Here is a 25,992-nt window from a genome sequence, read left to right on the forward strand (position 1 = left end):
ACAGGGTTTTCCCAGCCCTACCTGGAGATGAACCTGGGACGTACTGCATGTGAAGCAGATGCTCTCCCTTAAGAGTGCTGCTTCCATCCCTGGCCTTCAGTGGGACGCCCTTCCAAGAAGAAGACATGTCTAGGATCATCCTGTTCTTTTCTGATACTGCGGCACCATATTCTGTGGGCCGGCTTGAGTCAACTGGAACACACGGCACTTACTCATTTTTATTTGTGACTGAGGAAAATGGACTTGCTGCCTTTACATGCACACACTTTTTTTATTATTATTCCATGAGTTAACTATTCACTTTAAAACTCTAGAGTGGCTGGAATTCTCACACGCATGTGCTCTCTGAAGCCTACATTCCCAGCATGTTTGCACTTCTGTCTCAGTGACGTCTACGCTGGCTTGGTCTTGTCCACAGAATGGAAGATGGCAGGATGATGATGATGATGATGATGATGATGATGATGATGATGATGATAATAATAATAATAATAATAATAATTTATTATTTGTACCCCACCCATCTGGCTGGGGTACAAATAATAAATTATTATTACTGTGGCCGGCTTCCAACAAAGATTAAAAATACATTAAAATGTCACACATTAAAAACTTCCCTGAACAGGGCTGCCTTCAGATGTCTTCTAAATGTCAGGTAGTTGTTTTTCTCTTTGACATCTGATGGGAGGGCGTTCCACAGGGCGGGTGCAACTACTGAGAAAGCCCTCTGCCTGGTTCCCTGTAGCTTTGCTTCTCGCAGTGAGGGAACCGCCAGAAGGCCCTCAGCGCTGGACCTCAGCATCTGGGCAGAACGATGGGGGTGGAGACGCTCCTTCAGGTATACTGGGATGAGGCTGTTTAGGGCTTTCAAGGTCAGCACCAACACTTTGAATTGTGCTTGGAAACGTACTGGGAGCCAATGTAGATCTTTCAGGACCAGTGTTATGTGGTCTCGGCGGCTGCTCCCAGTCACCAGTCTAGCTGCCGCATTCTGGATTAGTTGTAGTTTCCGGGTCACCTTCAAAGGTAGCCCCACGTAGGGCGCATTGCAGTAGTCCAAGCAGGAGATAACTAGAGCATGCACCACTCTGGCGAGACAGTCCATGGGCAGGTAGGGTCTCAGCCTGCATACCAGATTGAGCTGGTAGACAGCTGCCCTGGATACAGGATCCCCAAGGACATGCTCTACAGGGAGCTGGCTTCAAGCACCAGGCCCATTGGCAGACCAAAATGTGACATGAAGGCTGGCAACGTCATCCCCTCCGTGGGAATCCCTTGCATACAACCGCAGCACCTGGAGACAGACAGGCAGGTTGTGCATCCACAGCAGTGTCCAGAGAATGACTGACAACTGGGTGGGGCACAGAGGGAAGAAACGCCATGGGGCATCTTCAGCAGCATAACCAGATGCCTCCATTTGCCCCAGCTGCAACAAAATGTGTCTCTCCCATATCGGTCAGGCACTGTAACCTTCCAACAGTTTGACTTCACAGCTCCATTGTCTCCCAAGACAGACGGGTGCCAACTGAATGCTGTGGGGAAGAGGTGCCAAAGCTGAATGTCTGATAACTAGAGATTGTCCTTGTTGCATGCTTTACAACTTCCAGAAAGAGTAATAAACAAGAGGAAATCATGAGCCATAGCAGGAGGCTTAAAACAGAGTCAGTGATGCTGGAGTGATTTCCTCCAGATGTTGTGGACTAAAACTCCTATCATCCTGACTATTAGCCATGCTGACTGAGGCTGGTGGGAGTTGTGGTCCACAGCACCTGAAGGGAATCACATGGGCTATCTCTGCTTTCGCTGGAGATGCATGTGGGATCCTGATAGCATTCAGTGGCTCAGTTCGGCTAATGAATGTGGAGGGCAGGTCACACTGAAAATTATTTCCTCCTGTGGAAACAGGTAGAGGTATATGTGTCATACTCTTTGATTATGAGGTAGGGTATAGAGGGGGTGGAGAACCCAACACAGCTGGAGCATTATTATTTTTTAATATATGCTCTTTAATGCGCAGTCAGAATGCCTTTGCTATAGTGAGTCTCACACTGATTGCTAAGAGGGTGCCACACCACCTGGGACAACCACAAGGCTACTGCAATTTGTTGAGCTGCCTAACCGTGAAATGATAGCCTGCAAAAGTAGCATGGGATAATGGGGAGAGAGATAGAGGCTACAACTGATTGAATTGCCAGCAAACTGAAGTGAGGGGTTTTTTGGGCGGCGTGTTATTGTTTTATTTCTATGCTACCTTCACAGTTAGAACCATGTTCAAGGCAGCTTAATGCTCAAGGTTAATGTTGTGTGTTCTGGATGTTCACCACTTGGTGTTGGATTGATCACCATTGCCATTTGGATGGTCCCAATATGATTACTCTCTCTCTCTCTCTCTCTCTCTCTCTCTCTCTCTCTCTCTCTCTCCCTCTCCCCCCCCCCTCTGTGTGTATTTGAAACAACCTGTATCAGAATAAAATGCAAACATGTGTTTTTGTTCTGAATTCAAGTGGAAGCATCATTGACCACTAAGCCCAGTTGAAATCAATAGGAGATGTGGAGCGCAGAGGTGTTGGGGGTTGAATCTTGTACCTTCTGCATGCAGAGCAGGTGCTCTACAGCTGAGCTATGGCTTTCCTTTTTAAAATCTCTGCCCCTCTCAAACCCCCAGCCCACTCCCTGCCTGCTGTGGCATGGCCTGGCACAGAGCGGGCACTGCCTTCCTCAGCATCCTGTTCGGGAGCCTCCTGCCCCTCGCTTCCCTGCCGCTGCTGCCAAGGTGGAGTGTGTGGTGTCCCAGCTGCTGTGTGCTGCATGCACCTTATTCTGTAAACTTCAAGGGTGATCGCCCAAGAAAAGAGCAACAACTTTCCACTGCTGCCGCCAATCATCTGAATTTTCACTACTATTTTAGTGTTTCGTTTTCTTAATTTGGGGTTCAAAAAAACAAGGGTCATCATATACATGGAAAAATACAGTACCTTGGTTCCTGAATCCCTTTTACAAACTTACACCTATTGTTACACAGAAGATGCTCTATTGACATTCTGTTTAACGGATACTTGCCAGACTGGTTTTGCAGGGAGGGATAAGCCCCTATATTACAAGCTGTTTATCTATTAGCAGGTTTTACAAATGAAAATAACTATTTTGGGGTAGGTATTCCCCCCGCCCCATCTCCTTCTTTCTACTGCAGAGGACTATTTTAGGGTAATTTAAGAGAGTCAAAATGGCTTAATGATTGCTCACTGATATCATTTCAGAATATGGTTTATGTACCTGTGTATGTGTATTTTGAACATTTATCTTATCGATTTGACTCGTTAGAATCAGGGTGGGGGGTACACACAATGGCCATTTCTCTGGTAACACTTCCCAACTGACACTCAGCATTCTCTGGCTTTTCAAAGCTACTCCACATGCTCATTCCTCACTCAGCTGTTCTTTAGAAGTGGTGGGGTTGCCCCAATTAAGGGCTGTAAAATACTTTCTACTTTTGTATACCTTGGGGGTCCACCCAGACCTACTGGTAACTTCCCAGTCTTTCTTCTTGATAGCCCCTTTTTGATTCTAAAAATCTGTCAGCACTCAACCACCTGAGTTTGCTGTTAGGGGGAATGACTCCTTTAACTCCTTGGCTCCAGTAGATCTGGGGCTCTGCAGTGAGGAAGCAAGTTTCTGTGAATCTGAAAATGCACATCAAACTTTGCTCCCCTCGCAGGGTCAGAGCTGCAGGCCTTTTTGGCAGTGCAAATTCCTGATTCATAGGAGGAAGAAGGAACCTCCTAGTTTCCTGCTGGGCTTCCTTTCCAAACACACTGGGCTGGGGAGAGACAGAAATTTAAGATGAGCAATGGCTGGCCTGGGAATTGAGAAGTGGCTTGTTTTTATTACAAAGGTGGTTCCTGCCAGCATTCCACACGTCCAGACGTCACTTTGGGATGAACTTGCTATGAAGCAGAACTTAGGCTTTTCTGGTTGTAATTGAGTTCATTTGTATTGCCCTTGGTGTTTTGAAAAACAGGTATTTCTCCCCTGCCCCCGCCTCCATCCTTCCATTTCAAATGGATTGCTTTTCATATTTCTTGTTAAAAAGTTCTCCTCTTCAGTCTTGGGTAAAATGGAGAGAGGGTTTTGTTTTTGTATCCCTCCCCTGTTGGTGACTTCTTGTCTGGTTGGGTACCAGGATGGTATCAGGCAGACAGCTCATTTAAGGCTCTGAGAACCAGCCCAGGCCATTACTTTACTAGAAGTCTATTCAGCATATTCTACCCCTCCTCTCTCTTGCAGTTTGGGATTGGGATATGTTTTCAGTGCCTGAGGATATGAAGTAAAAATAGATTAAAGGTCTTGGAGCATGTACAGAGGGCACTGCTCTCACCTGCTGGCAGCAATTACATGTAATGATAAGCCAAGATTCTCTGCCTTCTATTTACTCTGAGCAAGTGGCATCCTGATGCACACAGCTTAATCAATCCCATCTTTCTACTTCCCTGACATGTGAACAGGATAACCCAAGCAGGAAGCCCCTTCAGCTAGGGAAATCCCTGCACAGCCACAGCCAGGAATTTGAGGCCAGTCGCTATTAACGTGGGTGGTGCTGTGGGTTAAATCACAGAGCCTAGGGCTTGCCGATCGGAAGGTCAGCAGTTCGAATCCCCTTGATGGAGTGAGCTCCCATTGCTCAGTCCCTGCTCCTGCCCACCTAGCAATTCAAAAACACATCAAAGTGCAAGTAGATAAATAGGTACCGCTCTGGCGGGAAGGTAAACGGCGTTTCCGTGCGCTGCTCTGGTTCGCCAGAAGCGGCTTAGTTATGCTGGTCACATGACCCAGAAGCTGTATGCCGGCTCCCTCGGCCAGTAAAGCGAGATGAGTGCCGCAACCCCAGAGTCGGCCACGACTGGACCTAATGGTCTGGGGTCCCATTACCTTTACCTTTATTTATAAAGTATTTGCAGGAGCTAGGTACTTTTGCAAGTTGATGCAGTCCTGCTGCCAGATTCACGCCCTCAATAAACCATCTCTCTCGGCCCAAGCAACCTTGCAGGATTCTTGCAAAGATTTTTTTAAAGTGGGGAGAGGGGAATATTGTCCTCTCCCACCCACTTGTGGACCAGCTTCAGCCCTTTGGCAGAATTGCATTGCATGTATTACAGATGCAATCAATATTTATGCTGTCTTTCAAGTCTGAACTCATTTGATGTCTCTTCATTGGCTGTGGGGAAACTCCTCTCCTCTGGCTTCCAAGAGGGAGTCAAGCCTGAATACTGCCTCTGTTTCTAGAGAAGGAGAGGCTGTTGCTCATCTGTTCCTTTCCTTGCAGGGCACGGCCCCCAGATCTGATGTTTGTTCTCGCAAGTGGTGGCGGCCATTCTGCCAGCTGTTGGAAATTATAAAGTGAATCGCTCTGTGGGGGGGTGGGAGGGGGGGACCCTGAAAACAATAAAAGCCTTCAGGGTTTTTTACATTCTTTCTGAGTAACAAACTGTCCTGGCATCCCATTCAGTCGTGTTTTTAAAAGTGGGGTGGTATTTGGTTTCTGGCTTACATTTCCTAGGTAAGTGAGTGTTCAGAGATCAACATAAAAAATATGTTCCTAGCTTGTTCCAGACAGGCCAGGGGTGGGTAGCTTGTAGTCCAGCAGATGCTACTGACTCCAGGTCCCATCAGCCCTAGCCAGTAATCAAAGATGATGGTAGGTGTGGTCCAGCAATATCTGGAGGGCCTCAGGCCTCCCATTCCTGCTCCAGACATTGATATGCTCCTGGCGTTTGCATCCATGGGTGTTCATCTGCAGGACAGTGAACATTAACCCCCATATCATGATGCAGGGCTTTGCTGAACTATCAGCTTTTCTGAACTGCCCCTGAACTGTGCCAGCCATTTTGAGAACTGTTTAAGAATTGGTGTCTGGAGTTAAATATTCCACCCCCTTCTTCTTGTGCCACTTCTTTTAGATTGTAAGCCTGCAGGCTGGGACTGTCTTGTTTTAATTTATTGTATGTAAGCCACTCTGGGAGGCTTTCTGACTGAAGAACAGGGTACAAATGCTCTAAAGAAATAAATTTTCCAAGCTTTTCTCTGTTTTTAAAAGCATTACGGTAAGTTTCTAGCATTTGTAGGAGCTGGAAACAGGAGCTAGAAAGAGTGCCTGGCGTGCTCTGGTCCATGAGGTCACAAAGAGTCGGACACGACTAAACGACTAAACAACAACAACAACAGGAGCTGAAGTATATTAGGCAAAATGTACCTGCACTGTTCTTCTCTTTGTGTGTGTGAGAGAAGCTAGCCTTCTATCCCTTGCAGGTTTTTTTCTCTTCACCCCACAAACAATCCCTGCAGACCCCCCTCCAAACGAGTGCATATGCATTGACAATGCTTCTTCCAGCAAAGGTCTGGCCCTCCACTGCCTTCCCTTCTCCAGTGGAATCATGGGAGTTGAGAGCAGGGCCGGAAGGAAGTCTCAGTCCTCAAGGAAGGGCCATGGATAACTCAGGGTCTCTTGGGACTTACCATTCTTCTGACAACATTGTTATGCCTTTGTGCAAACTCCAAAATGACACAAAAGCAAAAACTCCATCCATCCTCATCAGAATCCAGTGGTCAGATCTGCAGCTGTTATGAATGGGTGCAGATTTTGACAGAGCCCAGAATGTGCTACAAGGACTACAAGTGATTTTTGGAGGTGTCCCAGGTTTCACTCCCAGGCATCTCAGGTTAAAAAGCTATCAGGGAAGTCCCATATGAGGATTGTTTGTGTCCCCGTGGAGCAATGAAGCAGTCAAAACTCTGGCTCACATCTTTTTTTAATGTAATCTTCGTAGAGAGGCTACTTTGCAGAAGCCCCTGGAAGGATACAGGAATGGTACCTAGAATATTTCGTGGCTAATACAAACAAATTAATAGCAGTGTTGGTGGCCAAGTCCCTCTTCATTGTTCAAAGGTCTTGTAAGATGACACTCTTACTCTACTTGTAATTTGGAGCTCATGTTTTTATCTTTTGTATCATATAATAATATGACTGTAAAATTGGCTGTCTCATTGTGATGTGTACCAAACTGCACTGATGGCGCTTATTTGAGATTTTTTTAATTAGTTTTTTAATTAAAGATATTCTTGTGTTACAAAACAAATAAATGGGGAAGTTCATGTCACTTTGTGTAAAGCTCTTCTAACATGTTCTGGGCTTGGGGTGTCTGTCCTCTGCCATTCCCCTTGCACAGATGGCAAGCAAGGCAGAAAGAGTGGGATTTGCGCCTGTGCTGGACTTTACAGAGGAGGAGAGGAGAGTCCTCTGTTTGAAAGTGTCCTCAGTTGAAGGGCTTAAAGATCAAGGCTTAAAGATGGAGAGCAAGCAGTACCTTGAAGTTGCCCCCCAACAGCTGGCACCATCTGGGACTGAGCAGGCACCTGGTCACAGGCTTCCCTGTTATGGAGATGATGGTGGTGATGATAATGATGATGATGTAGCATTAGTTATTCCCCACCCATCCAACTGGGTTTCCCCAGCCACTCTGGGCAGCTTCCACCAAAATATAAAGGAAGAAAACAAAACATTAAATGTTAAAAGCTTCCTGAAAAGGGCTGTCTTCTAAAAGTTGTATAGTTATTTATCTCTTTGACATCTGACAGGAGGGCATTCCATTGGGTGGGTGCCACTACTAAGAAGGCCCTCTGCCTGGTTCCCTTAGCATCACTTCTTGCAGCAAGGCAGCTGCCAGAAGGCCCTTGGAGCTGGACCTCAGTGTCCAGGCTGAACAATGCGCGTGGTGATGCTCCTTCTAGTATACATGTGTGCATGTTTTATCCTTTGTATCATATTGTTTTTGAAACAAGCGTATGTTTTAATGCTCGTGTTTTTATTCTTTGCACACACTGTTTTAATGACCACATAATAAATGATTGAGGATTTTAGGGAACTGGTGATGGGAATTCCCACTCTCTTCCTTTGGAGAACCTCAAAGGCAGCTCCCTGTGTCCCCATGATTTCAGCAGATGATATAAGCAGACACAGAAAGCTACCGTGGAAGATGCAGTTTGGTTGTCCTGTGATTTCAAAAGGACAGGGTTGTTGTTTTTTTAAAAAATAGCAATCTAATGTGTCTTGTTTCGTTTCTGCCCAAGGTAACATAAAGAGAAACCTGCAAGAGATCTGGCAAGATGGTTGCTCTGTCCTTGAAGATCTGCATTCGCCAGTGCAATGTGGTCAAGACGATGCAGTTTGAGCCCTCCACAGCCGTGTACGACGCCTGCCGCGTTATTCGTGAGCGAGTGCCAGAGGCTCAAACTGGACAAGGTTAGTTTTGGCAAACCCCACATTTGAGTTACAGTCTGACACATGATGCCAGGTACAGTCATACCTCGGGTTGAAGTAGCTTCGGGTTGAGCATTTTCGGGTTGTGGAAGTAATGAAGCGTGTTACTTCCAGGTTGTGCCGCTTGCCCATGCGCAGACGCTCAAAATGATGTCATGCGCGGAAGCGGCAAATCGCGAACCGCGTGGACAAGGGTTGCATTCGCTTCAGGATGCGAACAGGCTCCGGAACAGATCCCGTTCGCATCCAGAGGTACCACTGTATGGGGTAGATAAAGACTTGGCTCAGCTGAAGTGGGGTTTGCATGCACAGCCAACCTGCAAAGCACTCTGCAGTGCTTCACAAGACCCGCCAGTCAGCTGAATGGCCTCACTTTGTGGGCCGACACAGCTTGATTTCAAACTCTGTGGGCAAGGAAGGGTCACATGACATCACTGTGGGCACCCCCCCCACACACACGTTTCAAACTTGGCCCACGGCAAGTGGGAGAGATAATGATCTGGACTGCCCCACCAGGTCCAGTTTTCCACCCCATCTCTAGATGTTGGACTTCAGCTCCCACCATCCCTAACTGCTGGTCTTTCTGACTGGGGCTGATGGGAGTCCATCTACATTTTGGAGGGCACATGGTTCCCCACCCCAGATAAGGCAGTGGGTGTCCTGATGAGCAACCAAGGTTCACATAATGAGCATGAAAAGGTCCAGGTGTCACCTTAGCAGCTGTTCGCAGACTTTGGAACTCCCTCCCTAGAGAGGCCAGACTCTTTGCTACCTGTATTTTAATAGATTTGTTTTTATATTGTTTTAATTCTGTTACAGTTCAAATACTTCTTAACTGTTATCTGCTGTGTGTTTTTACCTTTCTGTGTTTTAATCTTTGTGAGCTGCCTTGAGTCCTGGCTCTGGGAGAAACATGGAAGGTAAATAAATAAATAGTGCCAGGTATTTTATTGGACTTGAGGAGTGATGTCCCTGAAGTGAGGGCAAATGCATTGTCTTCGCTCTGTATGTGTGTGTAGCAGGTGGGGGGGGGGGGAGAGAAAATGTGTCGCTGAGGCAGGCAAGCCTTGCTACCCTGCTGTTTGATTGCTCTCACAACTTCTCTTTTTACATTGCCACCCACTCGGGCCCCCACCCAACCAGGGAGTTAACACTTCTGCCCTGTTTTTGCAGCACCCCCCCCCCCCCCCCAGTGCAAAATTACCCAAAGGGAAAAAGTGATTCTGAAAAGGTCCTCTTTTGCTCATTTCCACTCGGAACAAACATGTTTATGTATTTATCATCTTCAACAAATAATGTTGATTTCCAGGGCAATGGGAAACCTTGATTTATTTTAGGGCAACCAATCTCTCGCAAATTGCGGCAATGCTGTCTTGAGCGGCCACAGGCAAGTTCATATTAACTTGGGATTCAAGATTAGCAATGCCGTAATGCAGACGAGATGGGGCCTTGATTGGCAATGCAGTCTTGGAGCTAATTGTTGCTTCCCCGGGAGCTTTGAATCCAAGCTGGGAATTTCTGCCCCTCACTGTAAACCGTTTCCATTGCAAACAGGCTCCGCAAGGGCATCCGCTGAACAGCCGGATTAATAGACACTGATGGAGTGGAAGCATTAGCTCTAAACTACTTTGTATTATTTGGTTCATTACGTTTGAATGCAGCCTTCATTAATTAGCAGTGAGTGATTAAAGTGCCGTCGCTGGAGTGTTGCCTTTTGGCATTGCTGTTTTGGCCTTCGTCTCCTGCGGTTGCAGCAGCGACATGTCCGTGACCTTTGGGCACCTCAGCCTCGGGATGCTCCTCCGCAGACGTCCCTTTGGTCCCAGGGTTTGCTGCAGCATTGCCAGTTTCTGCCAGCAGGAAACCGTGGTGCGACCAAGCACATGTGGAATGCTGTACGGTGGTACCTCGGGTTACAGACGCTTCAGGTTACAGACTCCACTAACCCAGAAATAGTGCTTCAGGTTAAGAACTTTGCTTCAGGACAAGAACAGAAATCGTGCTCTGGTGGCACGGCAGCAGCAGGAGGCCCCATTAGCTAAAGTGGTGCTTCAGGTTAAGGACAGTTTCAGGTTAAGAACAGACCTCCGGAACGAATTAAGTTCTTAACCCGAGGTACCACTGTATACAGTTCTGGGCACCTCACCTCAAAAAGGGGATTGTGCAGTTGGAAAAAGGTACATTATGCGTGGCATGGGGAAAGGGCATAGAGAAATTTTTTTCTTCCCTCTGTCATAGCACTATCCCTCATGGACATCCGAAGAAGCTGCATTTTGTAAGTTCAGGATAGATAAAAGAAAGTCCTTCTTCATGCAGCGCATAAACTATGGAACTTGCTCCCCCAGGAGGCAGGGATTGCCCCCAACATGGATGGCTTTAAAAGAGGTTTAGAGGTTTAGAGACGTTCTATGGAGGCCCCATTAGCTAAAGTGGTGCTTGAGGTTAAGAACAGTTTCAGGTTAAGAACAGACCTCCAGAACGAATTAAGTACTTAATCCGAGGTACCACTGTACAGTGGTACCGCTGGATATGAACGGGATCCATTCTGGAGCCCCTTTCGCATCCTGAGCAGAACGCAACCTGCATGTGTGCGAGTCACGATTCGCCACTTCTGCGCATATGCATGACGTCATTTTGAGCATCTGCGCATGCACGAGCGGTGAAATCCGGAAGTAACCTGTTCCGTTACTTCCGGGTCGCTGTGGAACACAACCTGAAAATGCTCAACCTGAAGTTTATTTTACCCGAGGTATGACTGTACTTCAACCTTTGAGAATTCTTTACCTTTTCTTTTTAAAAATGAACATTATACTGGCCCCCTTTTGCAGATACAGTGTTCACTTTCCCTTCCTCTCCAACGCGAACAGACAGCTGTCCCAAGCACCACGTGCTTTGAACTGTGTTCAGGCAGGTGAGCCAATTATGGGAAGGAGAAAGGAAGAGGAGGAGGGGGAGAGAGCTGCAGGGAGAGGGCAGAAGCTGGAGGGGCACTTCATGGCTCTCTAATCAAGTGGAAAACCTTCATTTGGAATACACTATTTGCTCTGCAATCTGTCCATTTCTGCCTTTCATTTCCCAGCCTCTGACTATGGGTTATTCCTGTCGGATGAAGATCCACGGAAAGGCATTTGGCTGGAAGCCGGGAGGACCCTCGATTACTACATGCTGCGGAATGGGGTACGGCTGAGATCTGTGTGCTCCTGGGAGACACCTAGTTTATGGAGAAGGGGGGTGGTCTGTTGGTGACTGCTCAGGTGGCAGGGCTAGGTAGAGACTCCACGTCCAGGAGGAGGCGTATGGCGTTGGATGCAAGACACAGGAGACTCCTCTTATAACATTTGTGAGTCATGGTAGAAGCGGAACCCCCATGTACATGGAAAGTTGACCTCTGAACACAATGTGTTGCGAATATACTGCAGGATTGGGTTATTGCCTGCGTGCCTTGCTTGGCTTTCCAGAACCATCTGGGTGGCCTCTGTAAGGGGGGGGAAAGAGGCTGGACTAAGTGGGTCTTAGCATGTCCACTCTTACAATATAAACTCTCCACGAAACTTCATTAGGGCCCGTAGTTTTGGAAGATTTCACCAACATTATCAGAGTGTGAACGGTGGAATGGAAAAGGTTTCAGAAAATACAGTGCTGATCTTTTAAAAGAAGGTTATGTAATCTACTTGGGGTTGTATCCACTGCTGCACCGGCAGAATTCTGCAAGGGCAACAGGACTTTCCTTCCTCTCTTCTTGCCGTGCAGCCCCAATTGTATGAAAATCTGCCCCAGAAGGTCCCCCAACCCTCTGGAGCAGATTTTGAGGGACCACAGTGATACGGGCCCAGTTTGGGTTGCCAAGTACACTAGTTGGCCTTAGTGCTTTTGCTTTTTAGGGCTGCCGCCTTCCTAAAACCACATTTAAAAGTACGTAACACATTTTAATTGTGGCAACAGGGGGGCTGCAGGGCAGAGGAGAAGAGGAGGAAGTTCTGCTGTGCAAGCACAGTATCAGTGTTGGGTTCTACACTTAGAGCTGTAGCCAGTTCTAGTCCTACTCAGAGTAGATCCATTGAAGTTGATGGACATGACTAACCTAAGTTCATTCATTTCAATGGCTCCACTCTGAGTAGGACTAGAATGGTACCCTTAGGGATTCCCCCACTCTAGATTCACCCTTCAGGTAGGTAAAGGTAAAGGGACCCCTGACCATTAGGTCCAGTCGTGACCGACTCTGCGGTTGCGGCGCTCATCTTGCTTTATTAGCCAAGGGAGCCGGCGTACAGCTCATACATGTGGCCAACATGACTAAGCCGCTTCTGGCGAACCAGAGCAGCGCACGGAAACGCCGTTTACCTTCCCGCTGGAGCGGTACCTATTTATCTACTTGCACTTTGACATGCTTTCACTGTGGGTTAAACCACACAGCCTAGGACTTGCTGATCAGAAGGTCGGCGGTTCGAATCCCCGCAACGGGGTGAGCTCCCGTTGCTCAGTCCCTGCTCACCCTTCAGAACCTGGTGCAAAAGATACAGGCTTAAAAACTGGATTTTTTAAAAAAAATTAAAACAGGATGCAGTTCACAGCTCAAAAGGAATACAAACATCCGCACCTGGTTCCTCCAGGCTTTTTTCACCTCGGTGGTGCAATTTAAGGCCGGGGGGGGGGGGAGTTATTTAATTGCTGCCACTGTCAAAACAGTTGTGAGTTAGAAACCCTTGCCGATAGACTGCAGAGCACCCAAAAATCTGCCAGTTGCTCCAGATCTGCCTTCTGGAGGTAATCTGGAATGGGCCAGAACAATCACCCCCCCTCCCCAAATGTTGGTTGTGCTACAAAGCAGAGGCAACCCTGTTATGTGGCTGCTAACCTCCTCAAGAAGGCCAGTGAATCTGTGCGCATTTCCTTAAGGCATCCCTGGAAAGCCTTGTGGCACTGGGAAGCTTCCTGGGACCCCTAGAGCCTCATTTATTGACTTCATTTATTAAGATTTCTTACTCACCCTTCACCATAAAGCCCCAGGCTGGGTCACAAGGAAATAATTATAATACTATGTTAAAATCTGTTTAAAACAGTTTACATCAGAAGACTAGGGTGGGATATAAAATGTATGCCTCAGCTGTCAAATGATAGAGATGTGCATCTTCAGCATAAGACACAGTGCAGGTGCTGGAGAAACCTCAGGGAGGGGTCTGGGGTAGGAGGGGATTCCTCATATCAGAAATTGTGGTCAGTTGGAATGACTTTAAGCCGCCTTATTGTAGCCTGGTGATGCTTGACGTAAAGGGGTCTGCATATTGGGCAGTGCAATGGAAGAAGGGTCAAACCCAGCCCCTTTCTGAACTTCACTGGCTTCCTAGGAGGGTCAGCTGGGTCTGCCTCTGACGTATTCTTAAAGTGTCCCCGTGACTCACTTCCTAGGATATTTTGGAATACAAGAAGAAGCAAAGGCCGCAGAAGATCCGGATGCTGGACGGGTCGGTAAAGACGGTGATGGTGGACGACTCTAAAACCGTGGGAGAATTGCTGGTGACCATTTGCAGCCGGATAGGTGAGGCCAAGGGTGCCATTAACTCCATTTTGTAGGATAGATATTCCTGTGAGGAGAAATAGCCATTGGGGTCCCCAGGCCTAAACCTCAGTGTAGTGTAGTGGTTGAGAGCGGTAGTCTCGTAATCTGGTGAACCGGGTTCGCATCTCCGCTCCTCCACCTGCAGCTGCTGGGTGACCTTGGGCTAGTCACACTTTTCTGAAGTCTCTCAGCCCCACTCACCTCACAGAGTGTTTGTTGTGGGGGTGGAAGGGAAAAGAGAATGTTAGCCGCTTTGAGGGGGGTCCATGGATGTGACTCTTTGTACAATAAGCCCTCAACTTATTCAGGATTTACATTCCAGGGGGTCATACCAACAGCCAAAATCACATATGATCAAAACCCATTGGGTTCAATGGAGTGTGGGATTGCCAAAGTCATTTCTCCCAAAACCCTGACTCTTTTCCACCTCAATTTTATTTTTGCCACATGCCCAAGATAAAAGCACACAAGTCATACAAAACTTTCTGTATCCCCATGCACCTCCACAGTCCATCCATGCAAGGAAGAGGCATTGCCATGGTCCATGGTTGCATTCCAGCCAGGCAAAAGGACTTGAAGATACGCAGAGCAGGTTGGAGGAGGGGCGTGGCCTGCAGGCAGTTCTGGGGCCCAGACTGGCAAGCCTGGAGGGCCACATTTGGCCCTTGGAACTTAAGGTTCCCCACTTGTACCACGAATTGCTTCAATTTTCTATTCTTCCAAGATGTGTTCCCAGGTGGAAGATTTGCAGCCAGCATGTTGGCCAACCCGTGACTCAGAGCTAAAACTAAAGGGCTCCTTCCCTCGGCCACTCTGTATGTTGCTGGGGTGTGTTCTTAGTTGTTTCTTTACAGCGTCTGTACCCCACTCTCCAGCCCAAAAGCCTCTTGCAGACGCTTATGCACAGTCAATTAAAACAACGTTGTCCCTGCCTGTAAGCTTACAGTCCAAAAGACACAGCACAAAAGGAAAAAAGGATATGCAGGGGAGAGGAAGGCAGGAGTCAACTCAGGAGCCCATTCTTAAAGTTAAATATTAGTTTTTATAGTGAGCAGCTGGAATGGAAACTTTCAGGGGTAGGATGCACCTGATAGAGCTGGTCTTTCAGCAGGGCTGATGGCAAGGGCCCTGCTTCCCACATCTCCCACTGTCACAGCCTGAAAGAATGACTGCAGGCTGAGAGAGAGCTTTTGTGCCACAGGGGCTGCCTTTCCCAGCTCTGTGACTGGTAAGATCCCTTCCCTGGTGTTGCCAGAGACTGAACTATGGCTTAGCATTATAATAAGCTAAGCCACACCCCAAGCACTGTGGTTAGTAAAAACTCAGTGAGCTTCATAAACCATGGCTTGTTTCTAAGTGGTTAATCTAAAACAGAAGTGAAAGCTACCAAACTCCTCCTTGTGGCTGTTCTGGAGAAAGGAGGAGAAGGGATAAGCATGCAGGCCCTGTGAAGCGCCTGGGCCCAGTCTCATGTTCTAAATTGGTCTGCGAGGCCTTTTCTTTTTTAAACAGACTTTAGGACAGTGTTTCTCAAACTTGCATTCCTATCTGTTGTTGGACTACAACTCCCATTATCCCCAACCTCTGCTCTTGCTGGCTAGGGATGATGGGAGTTGTAGGACCCAAGTTTGAGAACTAGCATTCCATCCAAACTAGGCCATGGAGTTCCCCGTGGCAGAGCAGCAGCCTTCTAAAAGAACTGTGTTTGGGGTTTTCTTGCTTGCTTTAGACAAGGATGTGGTTTCGGACCAAATAGCTGTGTTGAATAAGCAGGCTTAGTTTGTTCTTGCAATTCCAGGAATAACCAACTACGAAGAATACTCCTTAATCCAGGAGAGCAACGAAGAAAAGAAAGAGGAGGGCACAGGGACCCTGAAGAAAGATCGGACGCTGCTGCGAGATGAAAAAAAAATGGAGAAATTAAAGGCAAAGCTGCACACGGATGATGACCGTAAGTTGTGCTCCCCAGTGAAGCTCTGTGGCCTTTCATATTTTGCTGGACTCCAACTCCCATCAGCCCTAGGCAGTGTTTCCAGCAGCCAGGAATTATGGCAATTCTGGTCCTACAGAGGATGCTCAACATGTTCCCAACCTATTATTTGTCAGAATAAATAGAAACTGAAGTTGGTGACAGTCTCTGAAAACAGAAGTGAATTAACAGTAGCTGTGACTTGCAGAAAGTCAGACTGTGTGTGTATTTAATAATTTGTGTTAAAGGTTTTCTTAGTTTACAAAAGTACGTGCATTGTCTCTTTATCAGGTTGTGTTTTCTACAGATCAGTTACATTTGTTGTGAGACATTAGTGTTGTATGCACTATAAGGTTGAGACGAGAAGGGGGTGGGGATTATGCCAGTGTCGACTAGATATGTTCACTTATTACGTTTCCTTGGTAATGAGAGGGATTGGGGGGGGCAGGGTGTGGTTGGTTGTCTGTGGTTGACTGCAGTGGGGTTTGATTGCAATTGTGAGGGGAGGAGGACTTGTTGGGTCAAGTAAGCCAAATTAATTCATATGCTGTTGATGGGTTCTTGTTGTCTTGCTGGACTGTGTATGTGATAAAGGGGAGCCATACTGGGGTGAAGGTATCCTCTTCTATTTGTCCCCGTATCAGTTTCAGTTTGTTGGTTAGCTTTTCTAGTAAGGCTGTTTTCCATACGACTTGGGACCAGTTGTCCTTGTTCACTCCTGACAGGTCTCCCCAGTCTATGAGGCTTCTAGTTGCTGAGAGTAGGTGGGTTATAAGCTCTTTGTAATGTGAGTGGTCATTATGATCTTGGAAAATCTTCAGTAGGGCCAGTTCTGGGGTGAGTTCTAATACTTGTTTAGTTCCTTTGCATATCTCTTGTAGGACATTTGTCCAGAAGGGTTGGATTTGGGAGCATTTCCACCACATGTGGAGGTATGTGCCTGTAGAGGTGCAGTCTCTCCAACATTTTTGTGAGGTTCCTAGGTGTATCAGTGCCAGTTTCCGTGGTGTTAAGTACCATCTGTATGTGAGTTTCAGTGTGAGTTCCCTTCTTTTGGCTGAGATAGATTTAAAGGGAGGTTTAGACCACATTCTAGTCCATTGGGTGGGGTTACTTTAATGGCCTATGTCATGCTCCCATTGTTTTTTGATTGTGTCGAGGAAGCTAGTAGGATTTTGGACCAGTATTTTGTATATTGTGGATACCATCCCTTTGCCTTGTCCCTTTGTTGTTAGGAGAAGATTTTCAAAGGTGGTCAAGGACCTAGTTGCTGCTGATTTTACTACTGGGTTTTTTAAAGAAGGCATACAATTGGTGGTGTGTTAGCCCAGGGTATTTAGGTGTCCCCTAGTTTGTCTTGTATTCCTTGTGAGCCAAATTCTCCACAGTGAACAATCAATTTTAGACTTTAAAAACGTATATTGGCTGTCAAGGAACAACTACCAGAAAAGATTAGTTATCACGTTTCACCAGAATAGAACTCCAACTAAGGTTTTGCACATGCGAGATCATTTGGCAAAGTACCAAATATTATTGACAGGAGTTTTTAAAGACAGTATGTGCCCTCCATTGTGCAAACTAAGACGCAAGGAACAAGCATAATGAACAATAATTACTTTGGCGCAATAAAGAGCTCAGCTAAGAACAGCAAATGCCAGAGGAGTGGAACCTCCCTCTCCATAGCAACAAGACCCGATTTAAATACCCCACAGAAAAAGGGGACTGTGACTCAGTTAAGAGAGTCAGTAGACTTACAAGATTCTCCCCAGACTCCAAAAAACATCCAGAATAAACGGTCTCTAGAACAGAAAAAGGACCAATGAAACAAAGAGGCTGCAGATAATGTAGAAGCTACAGGGCTTAGGGAAATCGCCCCACTGACAGACACAAAGGCCCATAATGTATCATGCTGCTGACCCTGGAATCCCCATACTGTCCATCAGTGGATGAACCATTAGGAAGATTCAACCTACTAATTCAACCCAGCCCAGATAAAGAGGAGGGGACTCAATTTACAAATGGAACACACTCAACAGGAAGCGGAACATGTTCTGCTTCCAAGGCCAAGTTCACAAACCAAAACACCTACTTCCAGGTTTGCAGCGTTCTTAAGGTTCATTAAACCTAACAAGAAACCGTGGCTCCATTTCATTTTTTGTTTGCAATAAACAAACCATAGTTAGGAAGGATTCAGATAAACAAGCAAGCTATGGTTTATTAAACCAGTTTGCTAAACCACAGATTAGCACTGTGTGTGAACCGGGCCAGTGTCTCCCTAAGTGCATAAATGTTAAAGAATGTCCAGTGTTGAAGAACATGGATGTTTGAATGTGTTGGGAAACTGGAAAATACTTTAACTTTATTTATAAATCTTGGTCCTGCTGTACAGTAAGCGCTGCTTCTGACTGCTGCTTCCACGAAGCCTTTTGCACAACCCCCTTAATCGCCATCCAAAGCCCTTGGTAGCTAAGCCCCCAAAGTCCATCTAACAGAAACAACTGCACTTCCATTGTTTTACCCCTGCCTTCATCGCTTTCTCTGATATTTTACCATGCATGCTCCTTGGGGTTGGGACCTATCCTTTGTCCTGCCCTGCCCTGGCAGGGTTCCAAGCTGTCCAGGGAGCAGATTCTATGGTTGTGATGCCTCGCTAACATAGCAGCTGATGCGGCAGTGCCCCATTTGAGCTAGGTGAGGTCAGGACCCTGGACAGAGCCCTGCCTAGAAGGGAACTGTTGCTTCAGCAAGTTGCAGAAGCCTTCCTGAGGTCTTATGGAAGATGGCTGGCCTAGGCTTTGTGTGACCCCCATTATCCTCCAAGGAGCTAGCTGTTCTGCAGCTGTAGGTGGGTGATAAGGACTGCCCCTAGGACTGATTCTTTTGAGATTCAGATTCTAGCAACGCTATGGCTTCTGACCCGGAAGGACCTGTTGCAGGAATGGTGACACCTTGCCCAGGTTATCCACCGAGCTTTGCAGTGGGTGGGTGGGCAAAATGGTTGAGGGTGATATCCTCTTCCATTTTTTACAACGCACTAGGCACACCCTGATGGCGCCATATAAATATAATTGCATACTCAAGATCACACTATCCTTTCGCCTTTCACATGTGCTCGTAAATCTGAGCATAAAAATACAGAGACGTTTCCCCACCTATTTGGTGTGTGCCTATAAGTGTGCACTAAACCAGGTTAGTGAATGAGAGTCCAGAATCAGCTGTTTGATTTGATAAAAGACATGGCATGCAAGGGTAGGATCCTTTATATATTGCAATGGAACAACAGAGGTTCCCAGGCAACTACTACACATATTCTTTATCCTCCTCCTTTCCTCCTTCCTTGCCTCCCCCGCTGCCTTTCCCCCCTTCTAGAATTTGCTTTTGACCAGCCTGGGGTCTCTTGCTGCCCACTTCTCTTACTAGAGTAAGAAGTGCTATTTAGGTGTGGGCTGTGTGTGTGTGTGTGTGTCGCCTTATTCACCTTAGATGCTGGAGGTCAATGTAGTGAGCTGCTTTCATATGCTGGAATCTGCAGTCCAAAATATCAATAGTGTTTGCAAAGGAAGCTAAAACAATCCTCACTTTGTTCTGTAACTCTGACAGCGATCCAAGATGATAATTCACCATGCACAACTTGGCAAGGGCAAGGACTTCTTTATTTTATTGATTTTATTTTAATTCCATTGGTGTATCCTAGTTTACCTCCCATGCAGGTTTTAGAGTTGCTTGTCAGTTAAAAATCAAAACTGAGCAAGGGAGAAACAAAGCAAATTTATAATAGATCAAATGAGACCAAAACAAGGCTTTTGCAGTGATCCTGTTCATTTTTAACTTTAATTCAGTATGAGCTGCATATATGATGTATAACCCTGATGCCCACTCAACCGCTTCAGTCTGCAGAACCGGCCCTGGTACAGGTCCCACATAATACTCGTTGCCCATTTGTAAGAAATTGATCTTCCAGTGTGGCAGCTCCTGCACTTTGGAACTCCCTGCCTATTGACACCAGGCAGGCACTTTCACTGTACGCTTTTTTTGCACTTGCTAAAAACATTTTTGTTCAGGCAAGCCTATACAGATAAGCAGAAATTTATCTTGTTTTTTTTTAATCTGGTTTTTAGTGTACTGCTGATTTTTTTTGAATGTTTTAAACAGCTGTTTTTAACTGTCTTTTTACTGATAATTTCATTGTTACATTCATTTTGTAAACTGCTTTGAGGCTGTTCTTTGTTTCTACAATCAAGCAGTATATAAATTTTATGAACTAAATAAATAAGCGTTCTCTAAGGGTTGGAACTAGTTCATTGTTCGTGGCAACAATTCAGCTGCTTTCAAGGAAGCTTGGAAGCTGCCGTATGTCCATTCAGACTGGCCAGCCGGCCCAGTATTGGTTGCTTTGACTGGCACAGCTGCTGTCCAGGGCCAGGGACTCAGAAAGGTTCTTCTCACCATTGACAGGCAACTGTCGTGCTCAATCAGCCGGGGCTGAGTGTTTTCCCCACATAACTGGAATCCTTCCAGCCAGGGAGGACGAGGCGTCATGTAGTTCTGTGGGAATGCGGAGGAAGTGCTGTGAGACTTTGAGTGCTCAGGGCAGCTCTCAAAGGAGCTTGATGACTGCAGAGTGAGACTGCGGCATTGAATCACCTCTTGGGTTAATTTTTAAAAAGGGCTTCTGAAGGCCAAATCCATTTCCCTATAATTCTCAGCACGTGCAGAATACCTAGATGCAATGACAGTAAACTATGCAATCTTGATAGTTCCTGGACAGGATATTGGCCCAATTCCAGTTTCCAGACAAATGCCGTAATCATGAGGATTGCATAGATCAGTATGTAGTTATGAGTCTGGGGTGTGGCAACTTTCCTCACAACAGAAAAAAACACCCCTGCCGTTGGATGATAGAAATTATGGGTTGTATCCAACTAAGTTCTACTCAGGGAAGACCCACTGAAATCAATGTACTTAAGCTAGTCATGCCCATACATTTCAATGGGTCTGCTCCAAGCAGGACTAACATTGGCTACAAACCCAATGACACAGGTGTTTTAAGCTGGTTTTTGTTTATTGTTGGTTTTAATTGCTAATGTTTAAAACTGTTGTTTTTAACAATGGTTTCCTTGGTTTATTCCTTTTGTAAACTGCTTTAAGGCTTTTCACAATCAAGCAGTCCATAAACTTTATTAAATAAATAAATAAATAAATAAAACACCCACCTGCCAAAATATGAACTCTGAATGCTCTTAAAAATGCTCCTGTAAAGTATCTGTAGGCTAATAACATGCTCTTTGCTTTCAGAGATTTCTGGTGGTGGTGATAAAACTTGTTACCAAGGTGCTCAGCCTTGCTGGCATTCTGAGTAACTCCCTTTAAATGCCTTCTCATTTTTGATTCAGTTGATTCAGTTTTGTCTGTGAAAGGCTGACAAAGCAGAAGGATACAAAAGTACCGTATTTGCTGTATTATATTGGTTAATGATGGGGTACGCTAATGATGTAGGCATACAAGCTTAAGAACCCTGGGCATGCAAATTATCTTTCTTATTATATAACTCCTAACTTAATCAAAGGATCCAGAACTCTGGACCCAGCCCTCTTGGAGCCCAGAGGCAACAAAACACCACCTGTAAAGCATTGGCGCTGACCGTCTGTTGGTAACTATTAGCATTTCTTAAGGACAGGAACCTTCCACCGGAGATATACAGAAGAAATTGGCCACTCTCTGCTCCTTGCACACCCGTGGGAACTCTTAGGAGCCCATCAAAGCCCTGCTCTCCTTTGCTATGCGGGGTGGGGAGGTGGGGATGACTTTAACTACAATTGACCTATAATACAGTTCCCCAGCTAGATCTGGGGCACACTTCCCCCAGGTCTATTTTGCAGGTCTAGGAGGAGGATTACATGGTGGGACACGGGCTGCCCCAACCCCCTTTACTTTAGACTCCTGCCCACCCTTCCTTCCAGGCTCCCTGGCATTTCTTTCTCTTCTCCATTTTTCTCATGGCAAGCTCAGTTCACTTAGACACCTTTGCCATTGCTCAGTTCACTTAGACACCTTTGCCATTGCTCAGTTCACTTAGACGCCATTGCCTGCATTCCCTCCCTTCAAAGAAGCTTCACAACCTTACAGGCATTCAGGGACCTTCAGAGTCCACATAGCCCACCTCTCCCATCGCAACCAGGCCTGGGAACTCTTGTCAGCCTGGTGCCAAGAAAGGTCTCTGGATTGGGCCCCTGCTTTTTTCTATCAGGCCTGGGAGAGGGAATACTGTTGCTTTTCCTTCCCACTTAGCCTTCTCGTTTCTAAGTTTAGCCATGCTGGGGGCACGTATATAATTATTCCCCTTCTGTCTACCAATTAGGCTCTGCTTGTTTGTTTGTCTGCTGCCTCCTTTGCATGCTGTGTTTTCTCTGAATTTGGTAGGTGATGCTTTCCAGGGGCGGTTTTAGGGTAGCTTGACCGGTTCAGCTGCACTGAGCACCGTGCTGCAGGGGTCGCCACAGCAACGCTGTAGAACGGAACTCAAGAGCCAAAGGGGTGCTGAATTTTAGCATCTCGCAGGGCGCCACCAAAATTTGAGAGCTCACAGTGTGCCACTGCTCTTTCCACCTCAGACTGCCCCAGCTGTAATTCTGCTGCTGGTTCAATTTGAAAACTGTCTTATTTTAATGAATTCTTTTTCATTCTGCAACAATCTGCCTAATAAACAATATTTCTACATCATAATAAAAATGCACGTTCTTTGATATTACTCTCTGGTCTGGCGTCTGAGGGCCAATTCCTCCATGCAGGGTGGTCAGCCTGATACATCCCCCCTCCCCGCTCCAACATATGTTGTTGGACTCCAACACCCATCAGCCCCATCCAGTGATCAGGGATGATGAGAGATGTAGTTCAACCCCATCTGGAGGGCTACCCTGTATAAATTGCCCAATGTAATATCCTCATAGAATAGTGTGACTTCAAGCCAAAGATTTTATTACACGTGTGTTCCAATACACAGGCATACATGTGTGCTTATATGTAATGTGCAGTCAAAGACACATGGCAACAAGCTGCCGCTAACTTGCTATAGAAAGAATTTGCTCAGGTATTTGATTAAAACAGATTCAGTTTTGATTGGGGTCGGGAGTTAGTTTTTGTATTGCCCTTGACCTACCTTACAAGGCTGTTGTGAGGATTATATACAATTCCAACTAAGTGACTGGCATTGTTATTGTTTCCAAAATTTATAGATGCTTTTTCACCATAAAATGGTTTACAAATCAGTAATGAAGTGGCACATGTCAAATACTATGGGGTTTCAAACAATAAAAAGCCACAGGTAATGTGAAATTCGTTTGGTACAACTTAGTTAAAGTGCCTCCTGGAATACAGGTATTGTATATACAAATGATAAATACAGTGGTACCTTGGTTCTCAAACTTAATCTGTTCTGGAAGTCCATTCCAAAACAAAGCGTTCCAAAGCAAGGCGTGCTTTCTCATAGAAAGTAATGCAAAATGGATTAATCCGTTCCAGACTTTTAAAAACAACCCCGAAAACAGGAATTTAACATGATTTTTACTGTCTAACGAGACCATTGATCCATAAAATGAAAGCAATAAACAATGTACTGCAGTCATGCACTCAATCAAATCAGTCAATCAGTAGCTGAACTGTGTTCCACACAGTCACAAAACTAAACAAAAAAGCCACAAAAACGCAAAATAAATAGCAAAAATAGACAGACCTCAGCCTAACACTTAAAACGGAAGCATAACACTCAAAACGGAGCACGTTCAGCTTCTGAAAAAGGTTCACAAACTGGAACAGTCACTTTCGGTTTTGCAGTGTTTGGGTTCCAAGTTGTTTGAGAACCAAGGTACCTCTGTACTATATATGTAGTGACAGTGGCCGCACCCCAGGAGTGGCTTCAACTGACCGGTCTCAAACCTTCAGTGAGTTAATGACTTCTCCTGCATGCGAAGACCGGCTGTGGCAGATTGAGTGGACAAGACCAATAGTGGGTCCAACAGTTAAGCAGGCAGTTTCTGCATGTGCTGTAGATGGAAATAAGGGGCAGCTGAGGCTCATCAACCTGGGAAGGGAGCCCATCTAGGAGAAGAAAAACTATGATCCTAAGCCTCTGCTGCCTTGCGGGATATCTTCGGGAGGATAAAAGGCCAAGGAGTAAACAAATCTGGAGTGGAGTTCCTAAGACGGTTGGATGGCGCCTTGTACGCTTCCTTCCAGCAACTCCTGCAGCCAAGCTGGTGCCAAACATATTGCTCTGATTTCCTTTGGACCCCATCAGCAAGGCCGAGAGGCAGCCCTGGACCTCAGTGGACACTACTAGACTTGTCCCCAGAGAGGTGCTGCTTATGCAGCGGTTTGGCTTTACCTCCAGAAGCACTGTCTTGAGACAAATGGATGCAGACAATGAAGTTGGCTTCCTTTTGAAGAGTTATCCAGAATGTGTATCTACCATTTGGACTCTTTTAGAAGTTTACATAATTGTATATCCATCGTTATAAGGGACATGGTGGCACTGTGGTCTAAACCACAGAGCCTAGGGCTTGCTGATCGGAAGGTCGGCTGTTCGAATCCCCGCAATGGGGTGAGCTCCCGTTGCTCGGTCCCTGTTCCTGCCAACCTAGCAGTTCGAAAGCACGTCAAAGTGCAAGTAGATAAATAGGTACCACTGCAGTGGGAAGGTAAACGGCGTTTCCGTGCGCTGCTCTGGTTTGGTCAGAAGCGGCTTAGTCATGCTGGCCACATGATCCAGAAAAACTGTCTGTGGACAAACACCGGCTCCCTCGGCCAGTAAAGCAAGATGCGCGCCGCAACCCCAGAGTCGTCTGCAACTGGACTCAACTGTCAGGGGTCTTTTACCTGTCTTATATATCCATTGTTAGTATATACTTTGAATTATAAACAAGACATTTGCCATTTCATTTCATGTTCTTGAAAGCGGGTACCCTCTGATGTTGCTGGACTAGAGCTCCAGACATGCTCTCCAATTGCTGGCCATGCTGGTTGGGACTGATGGGAGTTGGAGGCAAGCTACACCTGGGGCACCTGGTGGGGGAAGGCTATGTTACTGAAGTACTGACTTCTCAGTGTGTGTGTGTGTGTGTGTGTGTGTGTGTGTTTTGGTTGGAATGCCTAGCTCTTGCATTTGCAAGAAGAGGGAGAAAGAAAGGTGCCCACCAGATGTTTTGGACTACAACTCCCATCAGCCCCAGCTAGCACAGCTGATGGGAACTGTAGTCCAAAGGGGATCAGGTTGGCAGAGACTGAGTGATAGTAATGTGCATATTGTGAGTCTTTTTTTCTTTCTCCACTTAGTAAACTGGTTAGATCACAGTCGAACGTTTCGGGAGCAAGGAGTGGACGAGAACGAGACGCTGCTGCTGAGACGCAAATTCTTCTACTCGGACCAGAATGTGGACTCGAGAGACCCTGTTCAACTAAATCTGCTTTATGTTCAGGTATGCTAGAGCTGGAATCAAGAAATCCCTCTCCAGCTCTGCATCAAGCCAAGCCCTACTCTCCTTACCAGCTATCCCAGCTTCAGAACAGAAAGAAGCCTTTGAGTTACAGTTCAGACATACACGTTTATCACTTGTTCACAGCAACATTCAGGGGTGACTTACAAGTGTGAATTCCAAGGGGCTGGATTTTCTAATAGGCCAGTAAAGGAATGTTCTTTGTTTCTGTAGAACAGGGCAAATGGAAGGTGTGCTGCACTATATCTTTCTGTCCTTTATGTAATCCATGAAGGGTTAAGTTCATTCTTCCATTTCAGACCTTCCTAGGAGGCAAATCAGACAATTTTAAGATAAGTTGACTGTTGGCTGGTATAGATAAGTTCTTCAGCTAATAAGGTACTTTTATTTCCGCTAGCTGCAAAATAAGATAAGGGGGCCTTTTTGAATCATTATTAATGCTAAATGTTAGGGGGAAGTGTTAAACTAAAGGAATTTTCTATATCTTGTCTATTTGTATTCTGAGGGTTTATCCCTGCCGTATTGGACCAACTTTTTTGCCCTCTGTGTTTTGCAGATAGGCGCTTTATGTTTATATTGTAATGTCTGTTGGCTATAGACAATAAGACTTGACGACTGCGTGGATGTGTGAACATGCTGTCCCAAATCAAGTACAGATAGCATTTCC

The 25,992-nt window shown here is 46.1% G+C and overlaps 1 protein-coding gene across 7 annotated transcripts in view; it reads left to right on the plus strand.

Moving 5' to 3' along the window:
• TLN2 (talin 2) overlaps positions 1-25,992 on the plus strand; it is a 177,840-nt gene that overhangs the window by 60,993 nt on the left and 90,855 nt on the right. For all 7 annotated transcript variants that reach the window (XM_083412919.1, XM_083412923.1, XM_083412924.1 and 4 more), the window contains exons 2-6: positions 8,122-8,293; positions 11,391-11,488; positions 13,718-13,847; positions 15,667-15,819; positions 25,165-25,307. In XM_083412919.1, coding sequence (XP_083269045.1) covers positions 8,158-8,293; positions 11,391-11,488; positions 13,718-13,847; positions 15,667-15,819; positions 25,165-25,307 — 660 coding nt within the window. In that variant the 5' untranslated portion in view covers positions 8,122-8,157. The remainder of the gene's footprint in view (positions 1-8,121; positions 8,294-11,390; positions 11,489-13,717; positions 13,848-15,666; positions 15,820-25,164; positions 25,308-25,992) is intronic.

The sequence above is a fragment of the Podarcis tiliguerta genome, assembly GCF_965153285.1.
Source record: "Podarcis tiliguerta genome assembly, chromosome: 14".
NCBI classification, from domain to species: Eukaryota; Metazoa; Chordata; class Lepidosauria; order Squamata; family Lacertidae; genus Podarcis; species Podarcis tiliguerta.